We start from the raw sequence: 26,701 nt of genomic DNA, 5'->3' as shown, positions 1-26,701 counted from the left end.
GGTATGTACTGGTCAAAATTTGTTTCTATAGCTGGCTTTACTGATAGGACATTACTGTTTGCCATCATTAATAATACTATCCATTTTATTTCCAGTTATAGTCATTCTCTTGACATTTTAAGTATATTCTCTTATTTTTTCATTTTACAAAACATCAAGTTAATGTTCTGGAGAGAAGCTAATTGGAAGAACTTAGAAGGACATTCAGTACTTGCTTGATGGAAAGCTGATGACAGATTCTAAGCAAGTTCTGATCATGTGATTCAATAAAGACCAGGAAAATAAGCATTTTACTTTATTTAATTTAAATTTAAAAACTTGTGTTGCATTTCTTGACAGGGAAACTTTTAAAAGTAGTTGAAACCACTTGAATCTGTGAACAGATAATTTTTAACTCTCAGTTTTACAAATTCTAAATTCAGGTCATAACTTTCTGATGACCTGCGTAGTCCAGGTAAAACACAACTGATATCAAATACCAAGTTAAAAAAGTGAAACAAGCTGGACACGGTGGCTCACGACTGTAATCTTAGCTACTCGGGTGTCTGAGATCTGAGGATCAAGGTTCAAAGCCAGCCCAGGCACAAAAGGACCTGAGACTCTTATTTCCAATTAACCTCTAGAAAAATGGAAGTGGGACATGACTCAAGGGTAGAGCAGTAGCCTTGAGCTGAAGGGCTCAGGGACAGCGCCCAGGCTGAGTTCAAGCCCTATAACCCAAAAAAGGAAAAAAAATATCATTAATGATTATAATAATTACATGGAGACATAGTAATCATAGTAGACTCAATAACATTCCTCAAAAAGTATATTCACATCCTAATTCTGAGACTAATTATAAAAATCTACCATGTGGATTTTAACTCACACAGATTTTAAAATGGAAAGCAAGATGATTAAGAAACTTGAAAGCTGGGGCTTATCCCAAAGTGGGTGTCCAAAGGAGGTTTGATAGGCACAGGAATGTCCTATGAGGACCAAGGCCAGGGATCAGAGTAACAAGTCAAGGAAGAAACAAGGTGGCAACTGATTCTTCCACAAACCTCAGAGGGTCACTGGCCTGCTGACATCAGGATCTTGAACCTCTGTTCTCCATAGCTATAAGAGAACACATTGCCAATTCGTGCCATCTTGTTACCAGCAGCCATGAGGAAACTTTTAAATACAGTAGTGTAAATATGCCTAGACTTGTGGCTATCTAATCTTTGAAAAGGGAGCCAAAATCATCAGATGGAAGAAAGATAGCCTCCTCAACAAATTATGCTGACAGAAAGTTAAAGTTAGATCCTTGTATATTACCCTGCACCAGAATCAACTCCAAAGGAATCAAAGAACCCAATGTAAAGACAGATACCCTGAAAATATTATAGGAAGGACAGGGAAAGCACTAGGGTTCTTTGGCATAGGTCAAAACCTTATCAATAAAGATCTAAAAACACAACAAATTAAAGAAAGGATGGATAAATGACACTGCATTAAACTGCAGGAAGTCTGCATGGCAAAGGACATAGCTAGCAAGATAAACAGAAAGCCCACAAATGGGGAGATCTTCATTTGCTATACAACAGAAAAGGGCCTCAAAAAATTAAATCCCCTAATAATAAATCCTCAAACAATTACCCCATCAATAAGTAGGCTAAAAAATTAGAGAATTCTCTGGAAAGGAAATAAGAATAACCAATAGACAAATGAAGAAATGTTCAACATCTTTGGCCATAAAAGAGATGCAGATCAAAACCACATTAAGATTTCACCTCACCCCAGTTAGAATGGGATGAAAGCAAATAATAGATTTTAACATATGTAAATGTGAAACCTAAAATATAACATAAACATATAGGATCAGATGTGTGCATATATAACCAATATGACTAAAGTATGATATGTGCATGTATGAGACACCATGGAGAAACCCCTTTGAACAATTAATAAAAACTTTAAAAAAGGTTATTATAATGGAAGAGGAAACATCTTATTTCTGGTGTAGGTAGGAGGAGGATGGTGACAGGATGATGGGGAGATGAATATATATATATAGTGAATATAGTAAATAAAATACTGTATGTATGAAATGGAATGAGAAAATTTGATGAGACTAGTTTAGGAGGAGAAGGGAAATAATGGAGGATTCATATGCATAGCTTAGATAAATAAGAGTGTTAAAATGAAAACTTTTAAATAATTTACTGATGCAGTAAGAATGCAGAATAGGAGGGAGGGAAGACGGAAGGAAGGAAGGAAGGAAGGAAAGAAAGAAGGACTCTAGTGAGTTCCAAAGCAGCAAATTGTATCACAGAAAAGCAGGGTAAGAGAAATGTGCAGTTCAAGAGAGATTTGCAGCTCCAGAAGAGCAAAAGTAAAAATCATTACAGAGTCCCTGGCCTTCTAACTGAGGCCAAATCTGAAACAGACTTGAAGAGGATGAGAACATATATCATGTACATGTGTGAGGAAAAGTATGCTAGGCAGAGTAAGGATCACTGAGCACAGATGTATGGAAAGGTAATATGGGTAGAGGAAAGTACCCTGAAACAGGAGGAGATGTCCCAGTGATGACATAAGTTAATGATTCCATGGGACCCATTGTAAAGATTATGACTCTCATGTGGCATATAAAGCTATTCAGTGATTTAGACATACAATGTACAAGGCCCAACCTCCACACAACTTTACCTGCTCTTTGCGTAGAGGTAAAAAGAGACCATTGTGGGTTTCTGCAATGATCAAAGTTCAAAGAAATACTGGTTGGTCCAGGGGAGAACAGCTATAGAGGTGCTGAGATATTGTGAATTTATGGAAAACAGCTTCACTAATAGATTTAATGTGAATTCAGAGAGAAAATGGGCAACTGCAGGCAAGTGCAAAGGTTTGGAACTGAAGGTTAGGAAAGTTAGAGTTTGCTATTTTCTGTAATAGAGCTACGGACAAAAGAAGTTTGGGGACAAGGACATCTCAGTTTTATGATGAAGAGAATATTGTATAAGCCAGAGAAAAGAATCACCCTAAATCATAACAGCATGGCCCAAAATAACACAGCAGAGAATCCAACCAGTGAATCAACACCCACTTGGCAGAGGCTGTCTAGAGGCAAATGAACTGTCCAATGAAAGCTTCGTCTACATGGTTGCTAAGGTAGTTGCCAACACTTTCCTACTAAAATATGATTTTTAAAATACCTTCACGTATGGTAGAACACGCGCGCGTGTGTGTGTGTGTGTGTGTGTGTGTGTGTGTGTGTGTGTTGCAAGGAAATTGTAGAAAGTCCTTTCAAATCTCAACAGAAATAACTGCCTTTGCCTTATTCTACTCCTAAGAGATGAAGAGAAAGAGGAGGTCAGCACTAAACCTGATATACAAATGTTGTCTCCCTGAACTATCCACAGGAAGACAACACTTGGTTCTGACCTGTATGACTTTAGAAGTGTTAAAGGGGCCAAACTAGTGTTCTTTTCTTTTCCTTGAGCCCTTAAAACAGTGAATCACAGCTTTTCTGGGCTCTGCCTATGAACAAAGATCCCCCCCCTTTAAGGTAATAAGGAAAAAATTCTATTTGTTAATCTAGGGCTCTGAAGAAGTCTATTTTTCCCCAAAACATCTTTTCAGTGGAGGTCACTATGCATGATGAGAGCATTTAATTAAAGGAAGGAGGAAAGGAGTGGTACTGCCACACTCCCAGGGTTTTAAAATAAGTCATTTAGCACCTAAAATTCAATGTTCTTTGCTATCACTGTTTTCTTAGCTTCATTAATTTTTTTTCTCCAAAAGTCAGCATCCACTCTTACAAGGCTTTGTCTCCTGCTGGCATCAAAGCATTTACATGCATTAATCCATGACAAATGAGTGTGGTTGATCCAATACTGATTTTCTCCACTTGCCAACTAGGAGCAGATGCAGTTCTAGAAATGAAAATGAGAATAAAAAAGTACCTAGGATGGCCCCCAAAATATCACCTCCACAACAAATATGCTCCATAACCATTTTATCTAAGGCAAACAGGAATAGTTGTGGTACTTAGGTGTCCAGTTGTGAAAGCTCTGACCTTTTATTGCTAAATAGAAACCTTTCTTAAGCAATCCAAAATTTCATATGGAATAATAAAAGACCTGTATAGCAAAAACAATTCTTATTAGAAAGAACAGCACAGGAGGAATTTCAATACCAAACTTTAGACTGTATTACAGAGCTATAGTGACCAAAACAGCATGGTATGGGCACAAGAACAGGCCTGAAGACCAATGGAATAAGAACTGAGGACCCAGATATTAACCCACAGACCTACAGTCACCTAATCTTTGATAAGGGAGCCAAAAAAATAAAATGGAAGAAAGACAGCCTCTTCAACAAGTGGTGCTGGCAGAACTGGTTAAGCACCTGCAGACAAATAAAGTTGGATCCTTCTTTGTCACCCTGCACCAGGATTAACTCCAAATGGATCAAAGACCTCGAGGTAAAAGCAGATACACTGAAAACTTTACAAGAAGGAATAGGAGATACACTAGGTCTCCTTGGCACAGGTTGAAACTTTCTTAATAAGGATCCAGAAACACAAGAAATCAGAGAAAGTCTGGATAACTGGGACTGCATTAAACTGCAGAGCTTCTGTGTGGCAAAGGACATAGCTAGCAAACTAACTACAGAGTGGAGAAGATCTTCATTAATTAATCAACAGATAAAGGCCTCATATCTAAAATATATCAACAGCTCAAAAAATTGAATCACTCCAAAACTAATCTCCAAAGAAACAACCATTCCATTAAAAGATGGGACAAAGATTTAGAGAGTCTTCTCTGAAGAAGAAATAAGAATGGCCTATAGACACATGAAGAAAAAATGTTCAACATCTCTGTCCATAAAAGTAATGCAAATCAAAATAACTCTAAGATTCCACTTCACAGTAGTTAGAATGGCCAGGATCAAGAAATCTAATAACAAGAAATGCTGGAGGGGATGTGGCCAGGACGGATCACTACTACACTGTTGGTGGGAGTGCAAACTCATTCAACCAGTATGGAAAGCAGTATGGCAGTTCCTCAAAAGACTAAACATAGAGCTCCCCTATGACCCAGCAATTCCACTACTTGGCATTTACCCAATCATCCAGAAACAAGGACAGACTAAATCCACTAGCACAGCGATGCTCATTGCAGCACTATTTACCATAGCAAAGATATGGAACCAACCCAGATGCCCCTCAGTTGATGAGTGGATCAACAAGATGTGGTATTTGTACACAATGGAATTCTATGCTGCTTTCAGAAAGAACAACATCGCCCCATTTGTAAGGAAATGGAAAGACTTAGAAAAAATCATATTCAGTGAAGTAAGCCAGACTCAAAGGAACATAGGCTCAATGGTTTCCCTCATTTGTCCTAATCAGTAGAAACCTTGGGCTCTCCTAGCAGAGATTTACAATAGAGCAAAACCTAGATACATAGTATGACACTAAATGCAAGGACCTCCAGGATATAGAAACAAAAGCCATATAATGAGTGATTGTTGTCCTTAATGTACTATATTATCTCTCATCTCTTTTGCTGGTTATCTAATATTGTTACAGTATTTCACCTTGTTATCTGATATATATTATATATGCGTATTTGGTTGTTTGAAATAGGATAGAGAAGAGGGAAAAACAAGATGAGGGTCGGTGGGTGGGAGGAGGAAAATGGGGACCAAGACATGAGAAAGGGTATCAATGTCTGTGAAGTAATGCACCTTCTATCTGGTGAATATAATGTAACCCTTCTATTACTTACAATAAAAATATATGGAAGAAAAAAATATATATATGAGAAAAAAAGAAACCTTTCTTAAAACTGAGAATCAATACACAGATTCGATTCAAACAAAGGTAAAGGGAGGGAAGGAAGAGGGAGAGGCCAAGTAAAAGCAAGAAGCACCAGTGACAGTAAAGTGACTAGATGGATAAAAGGTCAGGAAGATGCACAGCCTCCAAGTTTGCCTTGTTTTCACTCCAATGAGAAGTTGGGCCATGTGACCTTCACTCATCCAAATGTCAACAACAGGAGAAAACAAAGAAAAAAACAGTGTCTTGACTTGTGTTTGCTTTGATTTGGGATTTACTAACTATATATATATATATATATATATATATATATATATATATATAGTTCTTAACTTTGCCAAGAATTGATTCTTGCCTGAATTTCATTCTTTCTTAATAGAAGCCTTGAGATGGATCTTACTCCAATCCCCAAAGGTTGTAGTAGGAAATGAGCGTTGTCTGTCCTGTCAGAAACCCTAATTTATTTACTTAACATTATATATATATGTCTAAAAACATGATGGCAAACTACCCACAAACATTCTATGACAATAACTCCTTTATCAAATAGCATTTTAATCTTACTTTCTGTTGATGAATAATACGATAGGCCCATAAAAAAAAAACTTTACACAAGACTTTATTCACACAAACAAGTACATCAATTGGGTTTTCTGTTTACATTAACAACAAACTACCCTTAACTTATTTTCAACAATTCAATTAAATACTAATGAACTGTAGTTCGTTTTGGCAAACCAGTAATGTCATAATTGAATATAAATAGAATCATGAAAAGATTATATTTAATAAATCCTTTACACTACTTTAAAATTACTCAGATGCTTTGCCTTCCAGATATGTTTAACAGAATTTCTGAAGTAGGTTAATGAGGACAGTAAAAAAAAAACCTTAAAGATATCAAAGAACTCAGCAAGGCTCAATAAAGGCTTTTGACCTCTGCAGTGGTGAGCTAGTGCCTGTAAGGTTCAGATCTTAGAAGACATTCAAACACTAATTGCAAATTTAGCATCATGTTAAATATCTTTAATCCATGATTTTTAATTGTCCATGCAGTTCTCTCATGCTAGCTCAAATTCCCTGGAATCTTAAAAAATTTTTTAAAAAGGACCACTGTTGCCTCATATATATATATATGCATACATAAATGCCAGGGACATCTAGATAGCATCATGTTTATCAGGGTATACTTGGGTATCCTCTTTGAGTAGTTGGGTCCTATTGTTAAGAAATGAAGAGATTATTTTTTGAACAACACAGTTTAAAAGGGGAAGGAGTGGAAGTCAAGAATGATGTTCAGTAATAAAACACAAGCTTATCACAAACAAAATCCTTGGGTTCAATCCCCAGCACCTAGAGAAATAATAATAAAAAGGAAACTGAAAACAAAGACAAGCACTTGATATGCTATCAACTAACATGTGAGCTTCAGTTGGATAGCTATTTTAATAAGATTATATAATAAAATTATGTTCTCACTTGAGGGTCGCAAAAAGCAGTGCTAACTTTTAGAGTATTTCCCTTTAATAAGCCATTAGTCAGTTGTTTAAATTATTTAAGCAAACTATTCTCCGAAATCACACAAAAACTATCAAACCTATTGACTAAAGCACCTTAAGCAGGAATTACATACATAGCTTGCTGTTGGAAGTTCACTGTTAAGTTACTGTTAAATACTGTTCATATTGGCTTAGAACTCATGGCTGACTATTCTGTATACCAGAGTATCTATTAATTATAAAATTGCTATATTTTGCCTAAAAGGTTATGCCTTTATTATCAAAATATTCAAATAAGATCATGATTAAGTAAGTACAGATGAAGGACTTGTTTTAGTCAGTAGTGGGGCTTGAACTCAAGGTCCTGGCACCATTGCTAAGCTTTTTTACTAAAGGCTAGCAGTCTACCACTTTGAGCCACAGCTCCACTTCTGATTTTTAGGTGGTTAATTTGTGATGAGTCTCATAGACTTTCCTGATGGAGCTGGCTTTGAATCAGGATCCTCAGATCTCTCAGCCTCCTGAGTAGCTAGGACTACAGATGTGAGCCATTAGCACCTAGCTTGGTTTGGTTCTGGTTTTTCTGACACAGGGTTTTGCTGTTTATCTCAGCCTGGCCTGAAACATACCATTTTCTTGCTTTGCTCTCCTTAAAATGAGATTACAGAGAAACATCTTACAGGGCCAAGTTGTAAAACCTCTGTGTGCATCTTTTCTATATAGTAAAAATATATAAAATAATATAAGTGTAAATATCAGTATGAACAAGTTGACCTAGCCTATCTTTGCTTTGACATCCCTGCATATACATACATAATAATAAACCATCCATGAAACAGGTATTGCAGGAATAAAACACACATCTCTAGTTTCTACTCATGCCTGAAAGGGAGTAATTATATAAGTAGAAGACCTCTTTTGATGGGTGGAACAGGGAAAGCATCAGTGACTTCACACTCTTAGAGGCAATGTGATAATGGCAGACTGAGACATGAATGCCTCCTTTGCCTAGTACACACGTTGCCCTCTGTGGACTGTCTCAGGCCAGGAGCCAGTTCTCTTTTTCACTGGCAGCAAAAGGGAGAGAAATTCCTACAAACAAATCTACTCAACCAAAAGCTTTAGAAAAGTGGATGCTTCTAGGATATCTACCCTATTCTGGAATTCATTCAAAATGTTTAATATGTATTAGCTTGAGCAATCATTACTTTAAAATGAATAATATAGCTTGCCTTGAGTGGCTAAGGAAACTACATAAAACGACAACCTAGATCAGAATTAGAGATGTTTCATTTCATCTGAAGAGGTGAATCGTAAGAGGTAGGTTATAAAATATGTGGTGCCTAGTAGATACTTGATCTGAGCATGGCTGGTGGTAGTGATGGTGGTTGCTTTAGAAATTATTTGTCTCATTTAATAGTTCAATGACTGGATTCATAACCATGGAGAGATTCAGGGGTTGAATCTGAACTTAAGGTTTGATTAGCAATGTCTGCAGTGGCATCATCATTGGAAGAATGAGTATATGTCAAGAGATTGCCAATAAAGGGCAAGGGAATATTTTTAGAACAGAGGAAGGAATTTATTTTGGTGATGACAGGAATGGGAAAGAGAGATTTCTAGTCTGATTTTTAAAGCAATTTCTATATAACATGTTACTGGGCTCTGGGTCTAGCAAGTTTTATTTGAAAGACAGCAAATTCAATATTTTAGCAAAAAGATACTGTTGCAAATGATCAGATCACTTATCCGAAAGGTCAGCCCACTTTACAATATTCTACATAATTTATAAAGTCTCAACATGATAAATGCCAAGAAATCTTATCAAGAAAGTTAGATTGTAGTTGGAGAGAATTCTTTACCCAAGTGAATGATTTATAACTTCATTTTAAGTATAACAGAAAATCCACACTGAAACCAAATCTAATAAATGTAGATTTGTCCTATGCTGCTGCCTCTCTGTGTTGAGAGCCAAAGGATTTGCAGAAAATGGAAAAATCATTTGGCAACAATAGTTTTGCAAAAAGAACTTGCAAATCATTAGGTGCCAGTGGCTCATGCCTATAATCTCACATGCTCATGAGGTTGAGATGTGAGGATTATGGTTTGAAGCCAGACTGGGCAGGAAAGTCCATAAGGTAATTATCTCCAATTAACCACCAAAAAGGCTTAAAACAGAGCTGACTCACGTGGTAGGGTATCAGCTTTGAGCCAAAAAGCTAAAAGACAGTGCCCAAGCTCTGAGTTCAAGCCCCATTACCAGCACACATAAAAACAAAAGTACTTGCCATTCAGCAAAAATAAAAAGAAAGCATGCTTTCAGCCAGGCCAGTAAATGAAGATTAAATCATTAATTTACTCCAATACTCAAAGCCACGGCAAATGCCATGAAGATACTTCTAAAAACAGCCATTTGCTTTGGTGAAACTAAGACTTTGTGTGCCAATCAACTTTTCTTCTCATTTTCAGCTTTTTTTTTTTTCACGTTCCTGTGTTTGGACAATGGGGAAAGTCGTGGTGGCCATGGGTCACTCTGTGGCCGATCAAATTTGAACAGAAGAAACTTCTCACACTGCAACTTGCATACAACAGACACACAGTAACCTGAGATATTCCACAGAAGATGGAGAAACCCTTAGCTTGCCTTCCCAAGGGAGATAACTTTTAATGAGGCAACTAATTCACTCCTTTGCCTTTTCAAAAGGTATCCTGAAACCTCACAAGGTTATTCTGAAAATTGAACAAAATATTAACTGTTTGGGATCATTCATTTGTTCATTCATTCATTCTTTCAACAACTACTTACTTATCCTGTGTGCCAGACACTTTCCAATACTACTCGACTATGACCACTTGGAAAGGATAATTCCTTATGCCTAATCCTCTGCAATGATAAACATTTGCCAAATATCAACTTTTAAGAAAGATTTTTTTTTAAGTTTTCAGTTAAATATATACAGCCCTCTTTCATATAACAACCAAGGAGGGCACCAGTAGCTTATCAAAAAAAAAAAAATAGACTGTAGCTGCAGGGAATTCTTTCCCTGAGTGAATTATTTATAACTTCATTTTAAGTATATCAGAAAATCCTCGCTACTCAGGAAACTGAGATCTGACAATCCAAATATGAAACCAGCCCAAGCAGGAAAAGTTCTTGAGATACTTATCTCCCATTAACTTCCAAAAATATCAGAAGTGTAGCTATGGCTCAACTGGCACAGCACCAGTCCTGAACAAAAAAGCTAAAGGATCATGACCAGGCCCTTAGTCCAAGCTCTAATACTGGCACAGATATATAAGATATCTGTAAGAAATCAGTCATTTAAAATGAACACTAATGACTTACCATGCCTTTTGCTGGATAAAACAAAGATATAATACAAAGGTATAATGGGCTCAGAGGTTAGAAAGAGTCTGGCCAGAGTATGATTGTTCTGTCTTTGATAGTTTACTGATTTACTTTTTTTTTTTGCCAGTCCTGGCTTGAGCTCAGGGCCTGAGCACTGTCCTTGGACTTTCTCAAGGCTAGAGCACTACCACTTGAGCTACAGCACCATTTCTGGCTTTTTTCTATGTACGTGGTACCAAGGACTCGAACCTGGGTCTTTGTGCATGCTAGGCAAGCACTCTACCACTAGGCCAAACTCCTGCTTTTTTTTAATGAGGCTTAAACATTTTCCTTCTATCTACTGTGATCACCAGTATACAGTGATAAAGCAGCTGTCTCACTGGCAAAGCTGCAAACCAATGAGACTTAGGTGCATTCAGATTGTAGGAAAAGATTCTTGCATTGTCTTTATTGTTTTTTTAATATTTTTATTGTAATTAATAAAAGGGTTACATGATATTTGCCAGATAGAAAGTGCATTAATTCACATGTCTTGGTACCCATTACCCTCCCCCCCACCCCCCATCAGTCTTGGTTTTCCCCCCTTCCCTATCAAATTTCAAATAACCAAATACAAATAAATTCAATATATCAGATAACAAAGTGAGATACTGTAACAATGAGATACCCAAGGGACATCTTGCATTGTCTTTAATGGAATTATACAAAATAGTCTTTAAGATTGGTCTAGCTCCTCAGACATGCTGCCCCCACCTTTGCTACTCCCTTGGGGTAAATTGGCCTTTCTTACTATTTCTCTATTATGGCAATTTCTTTGCTCAAATGTGAAAGCCCAACCCCAAATCATCCTCTTGTACTGGACGACTCTGAATTTTCACTGCACAGTATCATTTGTGGTCCCAGAGCACAACATTCAATTAGAACATATGGTACAATGTAGGTTTGCCTCTTGTACAATCAAAGTTTCCTGGAGCTAGATGGGGGAGGACTCTGGAAGGGTGACATTGATCCAGATGTATCATACTCATAACCTGACATGTTGAATTGAAATTCCTTTGTACAATTCCTTAAATATAATATTTTTAAACTGGAAAAAATCCCAGATGTGATATTAATAAGAAATGTTTTTCAACTCACAGAAATGGGCAGGATAGTCTAAATATATGCATCATAAATATCATCAGCTACAGAACACATATAACTATCTTCAGTTAAATTAAAAGTTGGTTTCTTTCATGTTTTAATGAAAGGAGTAATATGGCATTATTTTTTTTCTGGATAAGGGAGGAAATTGGGAGATGGCTAGCTAATTAACCCACATCAGAGATGGTCAAGACTCTCCCCTCGTATGCCAGTATCAATCAATCATGAGGCAGAGGCAAAGAAGGACTGAGAAAGACTTTTAAATCACATCTGCCAGGGAAAAATCACTGTTATTGATTATGTAGGCTCATCATAGATGAAAGGCCAAAGATTGGCAACATGCATGCCATAAATTTGCTTTTCCTCTAAAAGAATCTTGGGAGCAGCTGTCAAAAATGCTGCCCTACAAATGTTTATCCAGTGACCTTGATTCTACCACACCTATCTGAGATATGGCAACTTGCATTTGCAACAGATGAGGATATAAGAAGGCACCAGAACAGTTCAATTTAATAAGGCCACATCTGGAAACCTTCGCAATAGTTTGCCCTCGTGTCTTTTATCATTTCATTTCAGAAAAGGAGCCTGATTTATTTATCTTCCACTATAATATCTATTTGTTTTATCTGGACTTCTCAACATTGGTCACTACTTACAATTTCTTGATAAAAGTTCCAACTTTCTGGAGTCTATCACATTGAATTGCTGTGTTTCTTGGGTGATAAATTCTTAGGAAAGAAGTATACATGAATCACTAATTGCTCTGATGAGCCTATTAACATGCTCTCATACAATGTTTCCCCATTGACATAGAATAAAAAAAAATGTTATGCACTGTGAAAATGTATTGTTGAGGTTCACGGACCATGTGTAGATAATGTTTCTCTACAAGTGTCACCATACAACTTTAGCAATAAGACTGTGTAGTTGAGCCATTTCTGGACCACAAATCAGAAATTACTTACTGCCTAGCGTTAAGCAACTTTACAACACACCATTTGCAAATATGCATTATTCATACTATAAGGTTAACCAACCTGTCCACAGAAACCTTAATTGGTAATGAGGAAACTAAACCAACACTAATTTATAATTAAAAAACAAGAACCACAGCAATTGAAAATCACTAACAACTTAAGACACCACTCATGATATGCTGATAACAAATTAGCCTTCCTGAAATTAGATAAATTCTAATTATTCACATGTATGTTTCTAAGAGCTGGTAGTTTTTTAGTAGGATATTAAATTAAATATGCTGAGTAAACTTTAGTTACATGTCATTTTCAGTAAAATAACCTAGCTGGTTTGCTAATAAGTAGCCTTTATTATACAAAATGAATGCATATAAAATCTTGAATCACTTGTCCACAAAAAGAAAAAGAAAAAATACCCTAGGTTTTCAAGATATATTTATAACCCTCTATGGGCTGCAAACTAGATTTTGAGAACTTTAATATAAAGTATTAATTTAAGAATTTTTTCTATAGGTATCACTGTGCTTCTGTTTTATTATATTTGCTGATTACCATTTCTCCCAAATCTTAATCTACAAGAAAATGAATTGATGTTTAAAGCTGAGATTCAAATGAGACCTCTGGTTTGGACATCATCTTTATTACATAAAGCTTTATCTGCACCAGACCCCCAGTGATGCAATTTGGCTACATCAAGGAGCTCTCCTTGAGACTTTTAGCTTCTTGGACATAAGTAAGGAAAGTCCCAATATGTGTACATAATTTTAAAGCAAGCCGAGACAAATGAGCCCAGAAACTCCCCTTTGGAACTCACTGCCCTTTTCTCTCCCCGCATTGCTTGCATAAAGATATTTGATAAATTTTCTTAAGAACCATAAAAACGTTGGAGCTGCAGATAATCTTGTCTGAGATTTGACACTGAAAATCTGCCGGAAGGAGGTAGCTCTCAATCAAGTTTCACATGGCCCACCTGACATTTACAAGGCAAGGGAATTAAGTATAAAATTCTAAGGTTCTGGATTGCCTGCAAATATCAGATGATCTGCTCAAACTGAAATCATCTCAGGGGAAGATAAGGGTATGTATATGGTCTTAGATTGCCTGGGCCTTGAACCTTTCCTAATGCCTGGACTCCAGGCTGCTTCCGTCCTTTCAGTGACCTTGAGGTTCTGTGTCTTGACCACTTGTAAAATCATGGAGATAAGTTTTCAAATACCTCAGCCAGAGGTTCTTGTTTTTGTTGTTTAAACATACAAAGGTAATTTTACACCCAGCCTTGCTACATAAGATGGATACAATGAATAAATCAGATCTTCAGGCAGCTTACAGCTTCGTCATCTGACAGACTATACATCACTGTTAATGGAACATACAGGTCACCTCCTTGGCACAGGATGCACACTGTTGATTGCTGCCAGCCCAGTCACTGGCAGTCTTGCAATCTGACAATTGTAGGGAGGTCTTGGAAGCTATAGCTTCTAATTCCTACTTTGAGCTCTTTCCCTACGAAGGTTCATTGTGGTCCATTCCCACTGATGATGTTGATGATGATGATGATGATGATGATGATGATGATGATGATGGTGGTGGTGGTGATTTATTTGTACAGTGAGGTTTCAATTCAATAAGTCAGGTTCTGAGTACAATGTACCTTGACCAGTGTCATCTGTACTTGTCCCCTGTACTAGGATTTTAAAAGGATATAAAGCTTCTTGTTTAGATAAAGCCTATCAGATTCAAAATATGTATGAAATATCTACTCAACATTTTATCCAGTGGAAAGTATGACCCAGGAGCCTCATGATCCTAATCCAGGATATGCAGTTAATACTGAAGCAGTGGCCATCACAAAGAGTGACATCGCCCCATTTGTAAAGAAGTGGAAAGACCTGGAAAAAATCATATTAAGTGAAGTAAGCCAGACCCAAAGGAACATAGGCTCCATGATTTCCCTCATTTGTCATAATTCGTACACAGCTAGGACTCTCCTATCAGAGGATCACAATAGCTTAAAAGCTATGTACGTATAGGATGAGACTAAACAAAATGAACTCCACGATATGGAAACAAGAGGCTTATCTTTGTGATTGTTGTTCTTCATGGACTATGTTATTACTTTCTTCTTTTTTTTCCCCTTATGGTTAATCTCATGTGGTTACTGTATCTGACTTTGTTACCTGGTATATTATGTGTGTGTGTGTGTGTGTGTGTGTGTGTGTGTGTGTGTGTGTGTGTGTGTGTTTTATTTGAAATAGGGAAGGGAGGGGGGAACACAAGATGATTGGGAGGGGAGGGAAGGGACAAAAATATGAGAAGAGGTATCAATGTGCAAGAAGTAATACACCCATTAGCTGATGGATGTAACTGTAACTCCTCTATATATTACCCCAACAATAAAAAAAGAATTAGGAGCATTGGTGTACTTCTTCCCATTTAAATGGTTCATCTAAAGCTGACGGTTGACATCCTATATTAATTTCAAAGCATACAACTCAGCTGGTCCGATTCATTCAAGTGAGAAACAAGAAAACCCATCAGGATAGGTAAAGATTTGGTTGGCTTGGACTTCTTACTGAACAATGAGAAGCATCGGAAGATCTAGGAGGTTCTAGCAGGATGGCATAGAGGTAAACGTAGTTAGGAGCATTCCTAGAACAGTGGCCGCACCTAAGGGGCAGAGATGGGAAGTTTTCTGCTCTTTTGGCCTCAGGAAAATGCTTGGTTTGAGCCCTTTTCAGCACACGAAATGAGAAGGGTCTTAACAAACAGACATCACTCAGCATTCAATCTGTCTTCTGAAACAAAATCCTACAGAGAAAAAAAGAAAGGAAAACCTTCTCTTTCATTTCTCTGAACCTTTATTGCATGAAAATAGGGAAAGGAAAAAAATTGTGCACTTGGACATTATCTTTGGAGAAATGCAATTGCTTTAAATAAACTATTAATAAAATGATTCATCTTCTCATTATCCCAAAGAAGGGAAAAGTTGCTTGCCTGGTTTTAGGTTCGCTCTGCTAAAAATAATAATAGTAATAACTTTTCTCTTGCAATTGTATTACTAGGAAAGTTACAAGCCTCTTGTTGGCTGCTGGAGGAAGTTTCTTCTTCAGTACCTCAAGACCACCCTTGTATGATTTTGTTTTTTAACTATATTAGTGGAAAAAAAGCTCAGAAGAAACTTTAGGGATTTAACACATGTCTACATTTATACTTTATTCTGTATGTTTTATATTAAATAAGCATATTCTTTTAAAGTCTATGTGATTCTTTTGATTTAAAGAAAGCTGTCAAATATTGAACTGAGCCAAATATTTACCTCAAAACATGTGTGTCCATGAATATACATACTATCTACACCAGACATGTAGTGCTCCGTATCACTCCACATTTGAGTGGTCTCCAAAGTGAACATAAACACTTCCGAGCACATGCGTGCACATACACAAACACACTTCCTTATATCCACACAAGCAAAAACACACAAGAAGTAATAATGGAGAATTTGAGCCTTTCCAAACTATCATTGCAATCTTTCTTAATGATTTAACAAGCGTTTTCTGAGCACGCACTTATAAGCCAAGTAACTCAGAAGTAGAAGCAAAAGAAAGAAGACAACAGGATTCCAGAATATTTTGACCTTCACTTTTCAATATATGTGATATAGATATACAATGTAGATGATGTCTGATTTTTTTTGCCAGTCCTTGGGCTTGAATCAGGGCCTGGGCAATGTCCTTGAGCTTTCTCAAAGCTAGCACTCTGCCACTTGAGCCATAGTACCACTTCTGGTTTTTCTGAGTATGTGGTATTGAGGAATTGAACCCAGGGCTCCATGCATGCTAGGCAAACACTTTACCACTAGGCCACACTCCAGGCCCAAACTTCACATTTTGAGAAACATTACTGAATTGCTTTTGAAAAAGTAGTTCCTTTATTTTAGTGAATAAATACTTGAACTATGAGATCTTTTTCAATTTAAATTTAAAAGTGGTTTGTTGACATTTATATCAACATAAATTACCTTTTTTCATATATTTTTATTGTAATTAATAGAAGGGTTACATGATATTTGCCAGATAGAAGGTGCATTAATTCACATACATTGATACCCATTACCTTTAAGAAATTTGCAACTGATAAGCAATGTTTATTTGTGCCACTTCTAAATATTTTGTTTGCATGTGGCATAAAATCTATTGTAATGAATTGATGCCATAAACTTGATCTGGAATTAACTATTACTCACACAGTATTATAGCAATTCTCTTACAAGTTTATGGGAGCAAACAGAATAGTTCTTTGCACCTCTATTTGGGCTTTCTATTTTAGGGTTTATCAAATGTCCATAGTTCCACTTTGACTCTGGGATGAGGTCAATATCATCAAGGAGATAATCAATGGATTATCAGTAGCACCAGCTTGTGCCAATAACAACCTGTCTGCTCTAATCCTTAGACCAATTCACTATGCTTAGCAAACTGGCTCTAGTAGGCATTCTTGAAAAGCAACCACTGAATTACCCACTATTTTCCTTACCTTTAAATTATTTTTAAAAGCCTTTACTGTAATATATCTTGGTATTCTAATGCATATTTCTTAAGTAGCTTTCTATAAAGTAAATTTGAATGGTAAGGTAAAAGTAAATATTAGTCACATAAGAATGTTTCATATTAATTCATCAATAAATACCACAGTTGAAGCTGGGTGCCTATGGCTCATTCCTGTAATCCTACTCAGGAGCCTGAAATCTGAAGATCTCAGCCCAGTCAGAAAGGTCCACGAGAGTCTTATCTCCAGTAAACTACTGAGAAAAAGTCAGAAGTGGTGCTGTGGCTCAAGTGGTAGAGCACTAGTCTTGAGCAAAGGAAGCTCAGGGACCGTGTCTAGGCCTTGAGTTCAAGTCCCCAGGACTGGAGAAAAAAAATCACAGTTTAAAATGGATAGTTATGTTCAGTATATAATTAATAGATGAATATACCTACACAATTCACCTAATATAGTTTTAAACCTTATTGAACATAAACTATATATAAAGTCTATTCAATCATTATGTATAACATTTTCCATATACCTTTTTCAAAAACTTCAGTGACTATAGAAAAAGTGATCTGTTAGACATTTATAATTACTAGATACTTATAGCATTTTATGTCATGTAATTCATCAATATAACTTTACTAAAACTTGAAGAATTTTCTTATTGTGATTAAATCTATCTATATTTTCATTTCATCTATATAAGATGATTTATATTTTATATATTTCAGGAGCACAACACACACAGACACACACACATGCACACATACACACACACCTGAAGATCCCAAATTGCTGTCATTATCCTTATATCCATAAAGATTAAAAACAAACTAATCTTTACACAGAATGCTCTTTCATTGCCTGTTACATGAATGTTTATGATGATACATAACTACATTTGAGTTTCCATTGTTTCCTCTAACTTTTTAAAAATTAATTGCTTCCTATGGGTCTTCTAAGGAGAAACAAAAGCAAAGATATAACAGATACTCAAGTTGTTATAACTTGTTACATAATTCCCACATAAAAACTTGATCTAGCCCAATATTAAATTATTGAAATTATGACTTTTCATCAATAGCACGTTTTATTCATTTCTGTAATTTTAAATGTCCCTTTTCTTTGATTGACTATTTTAATCTTCCTTAACTAGGGAGTAACTCGAAATAAATGGTGCGTTCCTAATACCATAAATATGAAAAATAGAAAGTACTTAGGGGTTGCAGGCGAATACATTAGAATCAGTCAGTTTTCTAGTTAACATAGTCTCATTCTGTTTGTATACAGACCCACCGCATAGAGAAAGAAGACACATCACAAATCCATAGCCGCACAAAAGCATTGTCCTAATTTCATGTTATGACAGCAGAAATGGGCCCAAATCTCCAACCATTTCCCCTGAAGTACCCTGGCTGCCTGGCATCATCCAGGTGGTGCAGGCTGAAGGAGGGAAACGTGTCAAATTCCACTCATCTGTCAGTGTAGTGGATTATTTCTTGAGAGACTGAAATTGGCTGCTTGCAATCGGAACCCCATCAATCTTGCCACAGAGCGGACAGGAAGACTTCCTAGAAGAGGCTGGTGAGAGGAGGAGGGGATGGCAAGTCTAAGCAGGTGAGAGGGCAGCTGGAAAGCCTTGCCTGGCCCTTCATCCAGGGCTCTGAGTGAAAGATTTGTCATTTTGCACATTTCTCGGCATACTTGGTATGCATGTGCAGTCTGCCTGTTCTTGCTTTATGAAAGAGGCAATTTTTCAAGCTTAGGCAAATGTAGCAAAGCTCAGGGTCTGCTTGGGGCCTCATTTTTTCTCATCATGACGCTTGTGTTTTAACCGATTGGAGAAAATAAGATTATGTGTTTCCTTTTTTTTTTTTTGCCTCCTCATTTGTTGGACTATTTATTTATTTGCTCATTTAGGGATGGAATCATACCAGATAACAGGCCCTGATTCTTCTCCTGTTTGCAAACACATTTTATTAGTGTCCCTGCAGATTTAAGAGCCACAGTGGAAAACACCACAAGTCTCATCACACAAAGCATATTTTCTTTTAGAGAATCAAAACAGAAGATTGTATTAAAGAGTCTGACTGAAATAATCTAGACTATTGCTCTGACCAAGATCTATCACTTTAATCTTTGCAGCTATTGTTGAAAACCAAGAGATAAAAAGAGTTGAATAATCATGTTTCACAGGACCAGTAGACTTTCAGTGCGAAATCATTGTAATCTGACTATATCTAAAAGCAAGCATTTACAAGCTCATCATTTCAGCAGTAAAGTAGAATTGGGTCTCAGATGTATTTGTATTTGGGCTTGGGGTTGATTTTAAAGTGTGGTTTCTTGGAATATTAAAAATAAAATTTGATTGTTTACATTGATTTATAAGAAGAAAATTTTCAAGTAGGCAACAGAAAAAAATGAACACTGAGTTTAATTTCATTTAGAATACAATACGTTTCTCAATTTAAAACTATGGTATTTTAATAATTATCCCCAGAGAGATATGTTTTATTATGACATATGACATTCATAACTATACCCACACCCCCCAAAAACCTGAATCAATAGGTCAACAGAAAAAGAAAAAAAACTATGTAAATGACCACAGCAAAGTCAACTGCATTTTATGATTATATAGAGAAAATATACAGAGAATATAAAATAACATCGTGGAATTTGGTCATCGTTGCTGGCTATTTGCCATTAAAGCTAACAGCACATGATTTAAAAAGCAAACCAACAAGCAAGGTATTATCCTATTATCATTATCCTATGTGGATTATTAGCCACATGAACAACAATTTGACTCATTCAATGTCTCTGATATGAAGGTCTATGGACCCAATCATCAGTAATCTCTGATTATTTGTGAAGAACTTTAGGAAGTATTTTCTTGGAAGACTTTGTTTGTTTGCAGCCGCAAGGTATGTTCAGAAGGGGGAAGTTAGTTAACCAAAGAGAAGTCCCTAATATTAAGTGACCATTGTCAAGGCCCCATGACGCTGAACCACGTTCCGTGAGAAGGGCTCATTGTGTGCATGTATTGTCATAACGTGAAAGAAAGATTAACCAACTATAGGAACTATCGTATTATTCACTTTCCAAAGGAGGTCACTGGGCACCAAGTGGCATTCCCCTCGACTCCCATCCACCGGGCTCTGGCATGGGGCTCAGCCAAACATGACTACCTGCTGTGTGCTTACAGATTCATCACTTAGCCCCTCTGAAACTTCCCCAAGTGAAATTCACTTGCATAAAGCACAATGCGAATGGATCCTGAGGCTCCTCACAGCGGGGGCGCTATCCATCTCCGTTTCCCTTACAAATCACCAAGATCACAGATTTCCTTTTTCTACATCACAATGCAAGACATTGGGCCGATTGCCCATTAGGTACTTGGAAGTAACTTGGGGACAATACTTCCCTTCCAACCCTTGCTTGTACCCTTCCACCTTTACAGTGAAGACAGACAGACAGACAGACAGACAGACAGACAGACAGACAGACAGACAGACAGACAGGCTCGGGACCCTGAATGCAGAAATAGATGCAACAGAGGCTGGCCGTTTCCATGCCCACCTGTGCACGCACCAGCGCCCCCTGGCCTCCCTCCCCCATCTCCCACCGTGGCCCTGAGCTGAGGAAGCTGGGACAGGAGCAGGCTGCTGGACTCTGCCAGGCCCCAGCCCCATGCCCAGCCACACCCCTCCTCTCCCAAGCAAGCTTGCAGCTGAGCTGCCTGCAGCCTGGCAACACCCCCGCTCTGCCCAGCCAGCTCCAGCCTGGAAGCTGAGCCTGGGAGGCAGCAAGAGCCACAGTTGCTGCAGGCTGTGCGCAGGAGCGGGAGCAGGAGCGCAAGATCAGCTTCCCCGGAAGGTCCAGGCTAGCTGCCTAGCTAGGGAAAGGCAGGACAGTCCATGCTGAACCCGAGGAAGAAGGAGGAAGAAGCGGAAGGGATTTGAAGAGGGAGGGATGGGGGCTGAGCCCAAACTTGGGCACGCAGCTGGTCCCCAGGGGCCGGTGCACTTGGCCATCAGAGGTTGGGTAGACCATGGAGGGGAGGGAGAAGGAAAGGCGTACAGTGAAAAAAAAATGCAAAGGCAGAAGCGCGAAAGGAAATGGAAGGAAATCTTCAGGAGAACCCAGAAAAGGTAAGAACAATCAAACTGGGAGGGTCTTGGAAATGAGGAAGCCAGCCAGAGGGGTAAAGGAGAAAAACAAAACAAAACAAAAAAACAAAAATCCAGACTGAAGAATAAATGAAACCAGGGAAGGCCAAGATGAGGAAGACGGTAAAATGATCTGGAACTGAAAACTCAATCCAGGGATGAAAAAAAAAGGGTTGGGGGACCCCTTGAGGGACCTTGTTCTTGAAACTGCCCTTTTGCCCCCAAAATAAAATGTACAGGGCAAAGAAAATCAAAGCAGCCACCACTGAACATACTTAAAAGAACAGAAAGTAAAGGCAGGGAAAGGAGGGAGGTTCATGTTGACAGGAATTAATCACGTTGTATTCCTTTCCATCGACAACTTTCTCCTAAAGTTAGTTTAGGGACTAACCCTTTCACAAAATTTTTAGTGATGTAGATACTTGTGAGATCACAGTATCTACACTAAGTGTTGTTGCTGTTGTTGTTGTTTTTAATATGCACCCCAGGAACAGACATGAAAAGATATTTTCTTTCCCTAAACCATCCATGTCACCTATATATGGTACATATGCTTTGATTTGCCAGAGCATCCCCCAAAGAATCACTTCTACTCATCAAAGCATATGAGAAGAAGAGTGTAGTTACTTACAGTAAGGTACTTTTCTGAGAAAATAATAGAAAGACCTCCAAAGCATTTTAGACCTCCAAGACCCCCACCGCCACCCTCATAACCTACAGCCTACAATATGTCTCAGAATTCAGAAGCAAGCTGCCCACACTGTAGCCCTCTCTGTCACTTGCCTTTCCCCACCTGTGAAAGGAAACCAAGGTGATCTTACAGGAGGCTGCAACAGAGCCAGCGCCTACCTTACCTGGTCTGTGCAGATGGTGCTGCTGGAAAGTGTGCTGAAGAGATCCACAGCAGAGCAGCATGGCACACGTGCTTATCCACAAGTAGAGGACCCAGGACATTGCAGAGACCACAGCCATTCTCTGAAAAGAACACGAGACAAAAATATAGATGCCTATATGTGGATAGCAAAGCCACCCCTGGCTTCCAGCCCCCCAGTTCAGTCAGCATCACGGAGGAAGAATGGAGGTCTCAGTCATTGGGCTCCTCTGCTACTTGCTGAGCCGGACTTCATGAGCTAGCAGAGGTGGTGTTAGGAAGGTTGCTTAATAAGGGAAGACCCTTTCCAACAAGGTCATAATACAGTCTTTAAGTTCTGTGTGTGAAAGTTCCAAGGATAGTAAAAAATGAAAAGACCCACAGTTTATAAAAAAATGAATATTTGGAAGTATGTTTTACTATTATTTAGGCTAGCATTTTCTAAAAATCCTATTTTACACAATATTCTGCAAACTATGGTTCTCCCAGCCCTGAGAGCAGCAGACTCCTCTGTTCGTGCTAACTTCATTGCAAGTCTGACATAAGCCTGGAAGGAAAGAGTGGGTTCCTTTTTTTTTTTTTTTTAATTCTACAGTCATGAATTTTTAATCGCAATGCTGCCTTCTAAACTAAGTAATCATTTCTCAGAGGCATGTTGTAATCTCCTGATAGAACCAATCTTTCTGGCTGGACTTAAAAAAAAAAAAAGAATCTGAAGGAATTGTCTTCAGCCAGACGGAGTTTTCAGGTGCACCATCTATGCCTGTATCCTTTAGAGTGAACCATAATTTACAGTATTGCTCTGCCTGTTAAGATTCAACTAAAGCATTTGTTGCATAGTGTCAATGAATATGCATAGACAAGTGGTGTCTGTATTTATGGATGAACATATACCTTTTCTTAGGCGCTGAAACTTTGACAGTCTTATCTGCACCTCTGAGAACCGTTGTAGCTACAGAGGCACAATGGTGCTACATATTGTTCAATTTCTCAAACAACACCTTATGCTGCATTTTGCCTTGCCAAATTAATCACACTTGAAGCATCAGCTAGTGATTGGAGGCATTTCCCTAAACAAGAATCCAGTTCACTTTGCTCTTAGGTAGAGAGGGCTATGCAACCAGAATTGTGATTCCCCTTCCCACTGTCAAATCACCTCCTTCAACAATTTCAAGTCTACATTAAAAACCCAACAGTGACCTCCCAGTGTGGCTCCTTTATTTATGAAAAGTGGTAGTCTTTCAGAACCTGGGAGGGTTGGTTGGTGCTGCAAGTGAAGGTATACATTATACACACATATATATGAGCACATAATTCAAGATAATGAGTAGGTGTTACAAGTGGAATCTTTAGAGAGGGTCTTAAGAGTATAATAGAGAAATGCTGACAACTGTAATTAAGTACAAAATAGGAAATATTATTCTTCACAGCATGGTGTCACCAGGATCCCTTCTGTGGCTTAGATGGACCACTCACTTTCTAATTAGTTCCAATGCCCATTGTTTACACTTGTACACGACATGCTTTGACTCATTGTTTCCAGAACTACCAGGAGAACACAGCTACATTCTCTTCAGTGAAGATAAATAGTAACACCCCTCCAGTGAATCTTAAAATGAGTGCATTGTATTTGAGGCTTAAAAGAAAAAAAAAACCTAAAAGAATATTCTGTACATTGTACAAAGATAAAAGAGGTGACTGTGGCATGCATTTATAGCTTGTGAATCATTGTTAAAAGGCACTAGGAATTCATTTAAACTTGAACAAATCCTCCTCAAACTTAACAGTTCTTCAGTGATATCTCTCTCTCTCTCTCTCTCTCTCTCTCTCTCTCTCTCTCTCTCTCTCTCTCTCTCTCTTCACTTATCTAGATCTTAGGAATCACACAGATTGCTGTAACTCAACTATTTTTTTTTTGCAATATTTTCTTTTCTTCTCCTTCTCCACCCTCTCCCCTTCACCACCACTTAACTTTCTTTCATTCTCAGCCAGACTTGGGAAGCTCCCTCCTTGGGCTCTCAACTGTTCTCTCTAACAGAGAGCTCATTTCAATGTGAATAAGTATGTCTCCCCCCCCCCAACATCCTTCTCAGCCCCACATACTTCTCTTTCTGCTTTCTGAATCTTAAAATCTTTAAAGAAGCGTCTTACCTGAACAATCCAGCCAAGAGCAGAATACTCTATTAGTGTTCATTGGAAAGATCTAACACTTTTTAAAATCCATCTGTGCCACAATTTGAGATGTTCAAAAAAAGAGCTTCCCAACAATCTTCTTTATCAGAAAAAAAAAAAAAAAGGAAGATTTCTCTTCCGATCCTATCTCCTCAGTAAAGAAGGCATCGGGCTCGGTCAGACTGTGTTGTCAGAAAAGGAACCAAGGTTTGAGGGGTGGAAACCTTGTCATTTTCACCTTTAAATCATCTCCTGGCGTCACCCCTGCCTGACGAGACCTTTTGAAATGATGGTGCGGTACTTTATAGTGTCCTGATGAGAATCAGTGAACAGTCACTGATGGAGGGACCAGCCTTACTCCCGTGCAGTCAGGACAGAGTTAGGCAGTGAAATGTAGGAGCTGGCTGCTATGTGCTGTAAGTAGCAGTAGTCCGTTTCAATGCATCCCTCCCCACTCAACTATCACATGTCTTAAAGTGACATTACCCCCTATTACAGCTACAGTGGATTCTGATACCTGGCCCTCTTACTCTTCAATATAGATAGCTCCTTGACACTCTGTCACCTGAATATATTAATTAGATGTTTCTATGGTTATTCATTTGCCAGAAGAGTAAAGAGACAGAGAAGAACAAAAGAAAGAAAACTCGGCAAAAAAAAAAAATCATTTGTGTTCATGGGTGTTATACTTCTAATGGGAGAGGGGAAAAATTTCTTGCCTCTTAATGTTCTTTGTTAGCTAGTACCTTACCCAGAACTGTTGGGCTTATCCTTATTTAATTCTGTACTGGGTTTTGAACACGTTTAATAAATAGAAACATAATTTTCAGTACCAAAGACTGAAGAAAATATGTATAATGCCCTTACCCCCCCAAAAAAAGTTCTCCTGTAGATTGCATGCTGGGATGAGACAGGAAAACATTTGAGAAGTTCAGTCTTATGTCTAGTACTATGGCTTAAAATCTGTCTTTTCTGGAAATATAGTATGATTGTACTTAAGCTTCAAAGACACACGTAAGGTGACCTACTTTTCATTTCTAGACTGTACTAGTATTATCTCGGAAATACTCATTCAACAGCTTTACAAATCAGTTGTAAAGCACCTACTGTGTGCTCAATCCTTAAGACAAAGCAGAGAACAAGATAAATGAGAGCCTCCCCTTCAGAGCTCAAGAGATCTTATGATGTGGTCTTCAACATAGGGAGAGTTCTCATCTGCTTTCCTTGACAACTTTTCAGAACACATCAGGGTAACCTCTTGCTGCTGGCATTATAAAGAAGGCTTGATGCAACTGTAGACATTTGGTGACTATTGCTTCAGCTCAGCCTTCGCCAAGTACAAGAAGCATCCTTCCTAAGCCTCCTTATTCACCCTTCTTCCTCTTCCTCCTGTCCCCTTCTTTAAACTGCCCAGCACACACACTAGCCCCCCATCACAGAACAATTGTTTTGCCAACTTTAGCATGAAACTGCTTTTAAGTTTTCCATTAAAACTAAGGATGACAAGGTTCAAATCAGTATTACTTCACTTATTTGTGTGGTCTGTCGATTATTGTTGTCTTCATGAGCTTATTCAGAAAGTTTACAATAATGATGCAGTATCAATACAGAAATAATAATAACCACAGTGGAAATAGCTAATAGTAATAAAACTTTCACCATGTCTATAGTATAACAAAATATTTTCTATTAACATTATAATATGGATTTATTAATATTTTATTACTATTATAGTTTTATAGATGTGGACTGGAAAGAGAGGTACTGATAGAGAATATATAGATAATATATCTATTTTTATTTTTAGTTTAATTTCACAAATATGGGATATAAGGAGTGATACTATTAAAGCAAATTTCACCCCCAAATTATCTATCCAGAAATTCCTATCTTCAACATTCAAATAAAATACTTTGTGGCAAAAAAAAACCTAAAAAAATTCTACCTGTAAGTTTTCTTAGTTTTTCAACATTAAGACAGTCTCAAATTTTATTATTCATTTACTCGACAGGAATATGTTATGCTAGACATTTGAATTACGCAACTGTATAAAACAGCCTTTGCCACCATGAATATTTCTGGCTCTGATTTTAGTATGTTGATTAATCAAAATTAAAAGGCAGGTCAGCCAGGCATGATGATTCAATTTTGTCATTTGGGAGGGGGGAGATGGATG

General features: G+C 37.8%; 1 protein-coding gene across 3 annotated transcripts in view; it reads right to left on the bottom strand.

Moving 5' to 3' along the window:
- The window catches only part of Tafa1 (TAFA chemokine like family member 1), a 421,871-nt gene extending 396,941 nt beyond the window's left edge, over nucleotides 1–24,930 (bottom strand). For all 3 annotated transcript variants that reach the window (XM_090323835.1, XM_090323844.1, XM_090323848.1), the window contains exons 1-2: nucleotides 24,505–24,930; nucleotides 22,337–22,457 (exon numbers count right to left, since the gene is read on the bottom strand). In XM_090323835.1, the coding sequence (XP_090179961.1) occupies nucleotides 22,337–22,454 (118 nt within the window). In that variant the 5' untranslated portion in view covers nucleotides 22,455–22,457; nucleotides 24,505–24,930. The remainder of the gene's footprint in view (nucleotides 1–22,336; nucleotides 22,458–24,504) is intronic.
- Between the last annotated feature and the right edge of the window lie 1,771 nt (nucleotides 24,931–26,701).

The sequence above is a fragment of the Megascapheus bottae genome, chromosome 2 (assembly GCF_031878675.1).
Source record: "Megascapheus bottae isolate mThoBot1 chromosome 2, mThoBot2.hap1, whole genome shotgun sequence".
Classification (NCBI taxonomy): Eukaryota; Metazoa; Chordata; class Mammalia; order Rodentia; family Geomyidae; genus Megascapheus; species Megascapheus bottae.
This window is presented reverse-complemented; position numbering and strand designations above follow the sequence as displayed.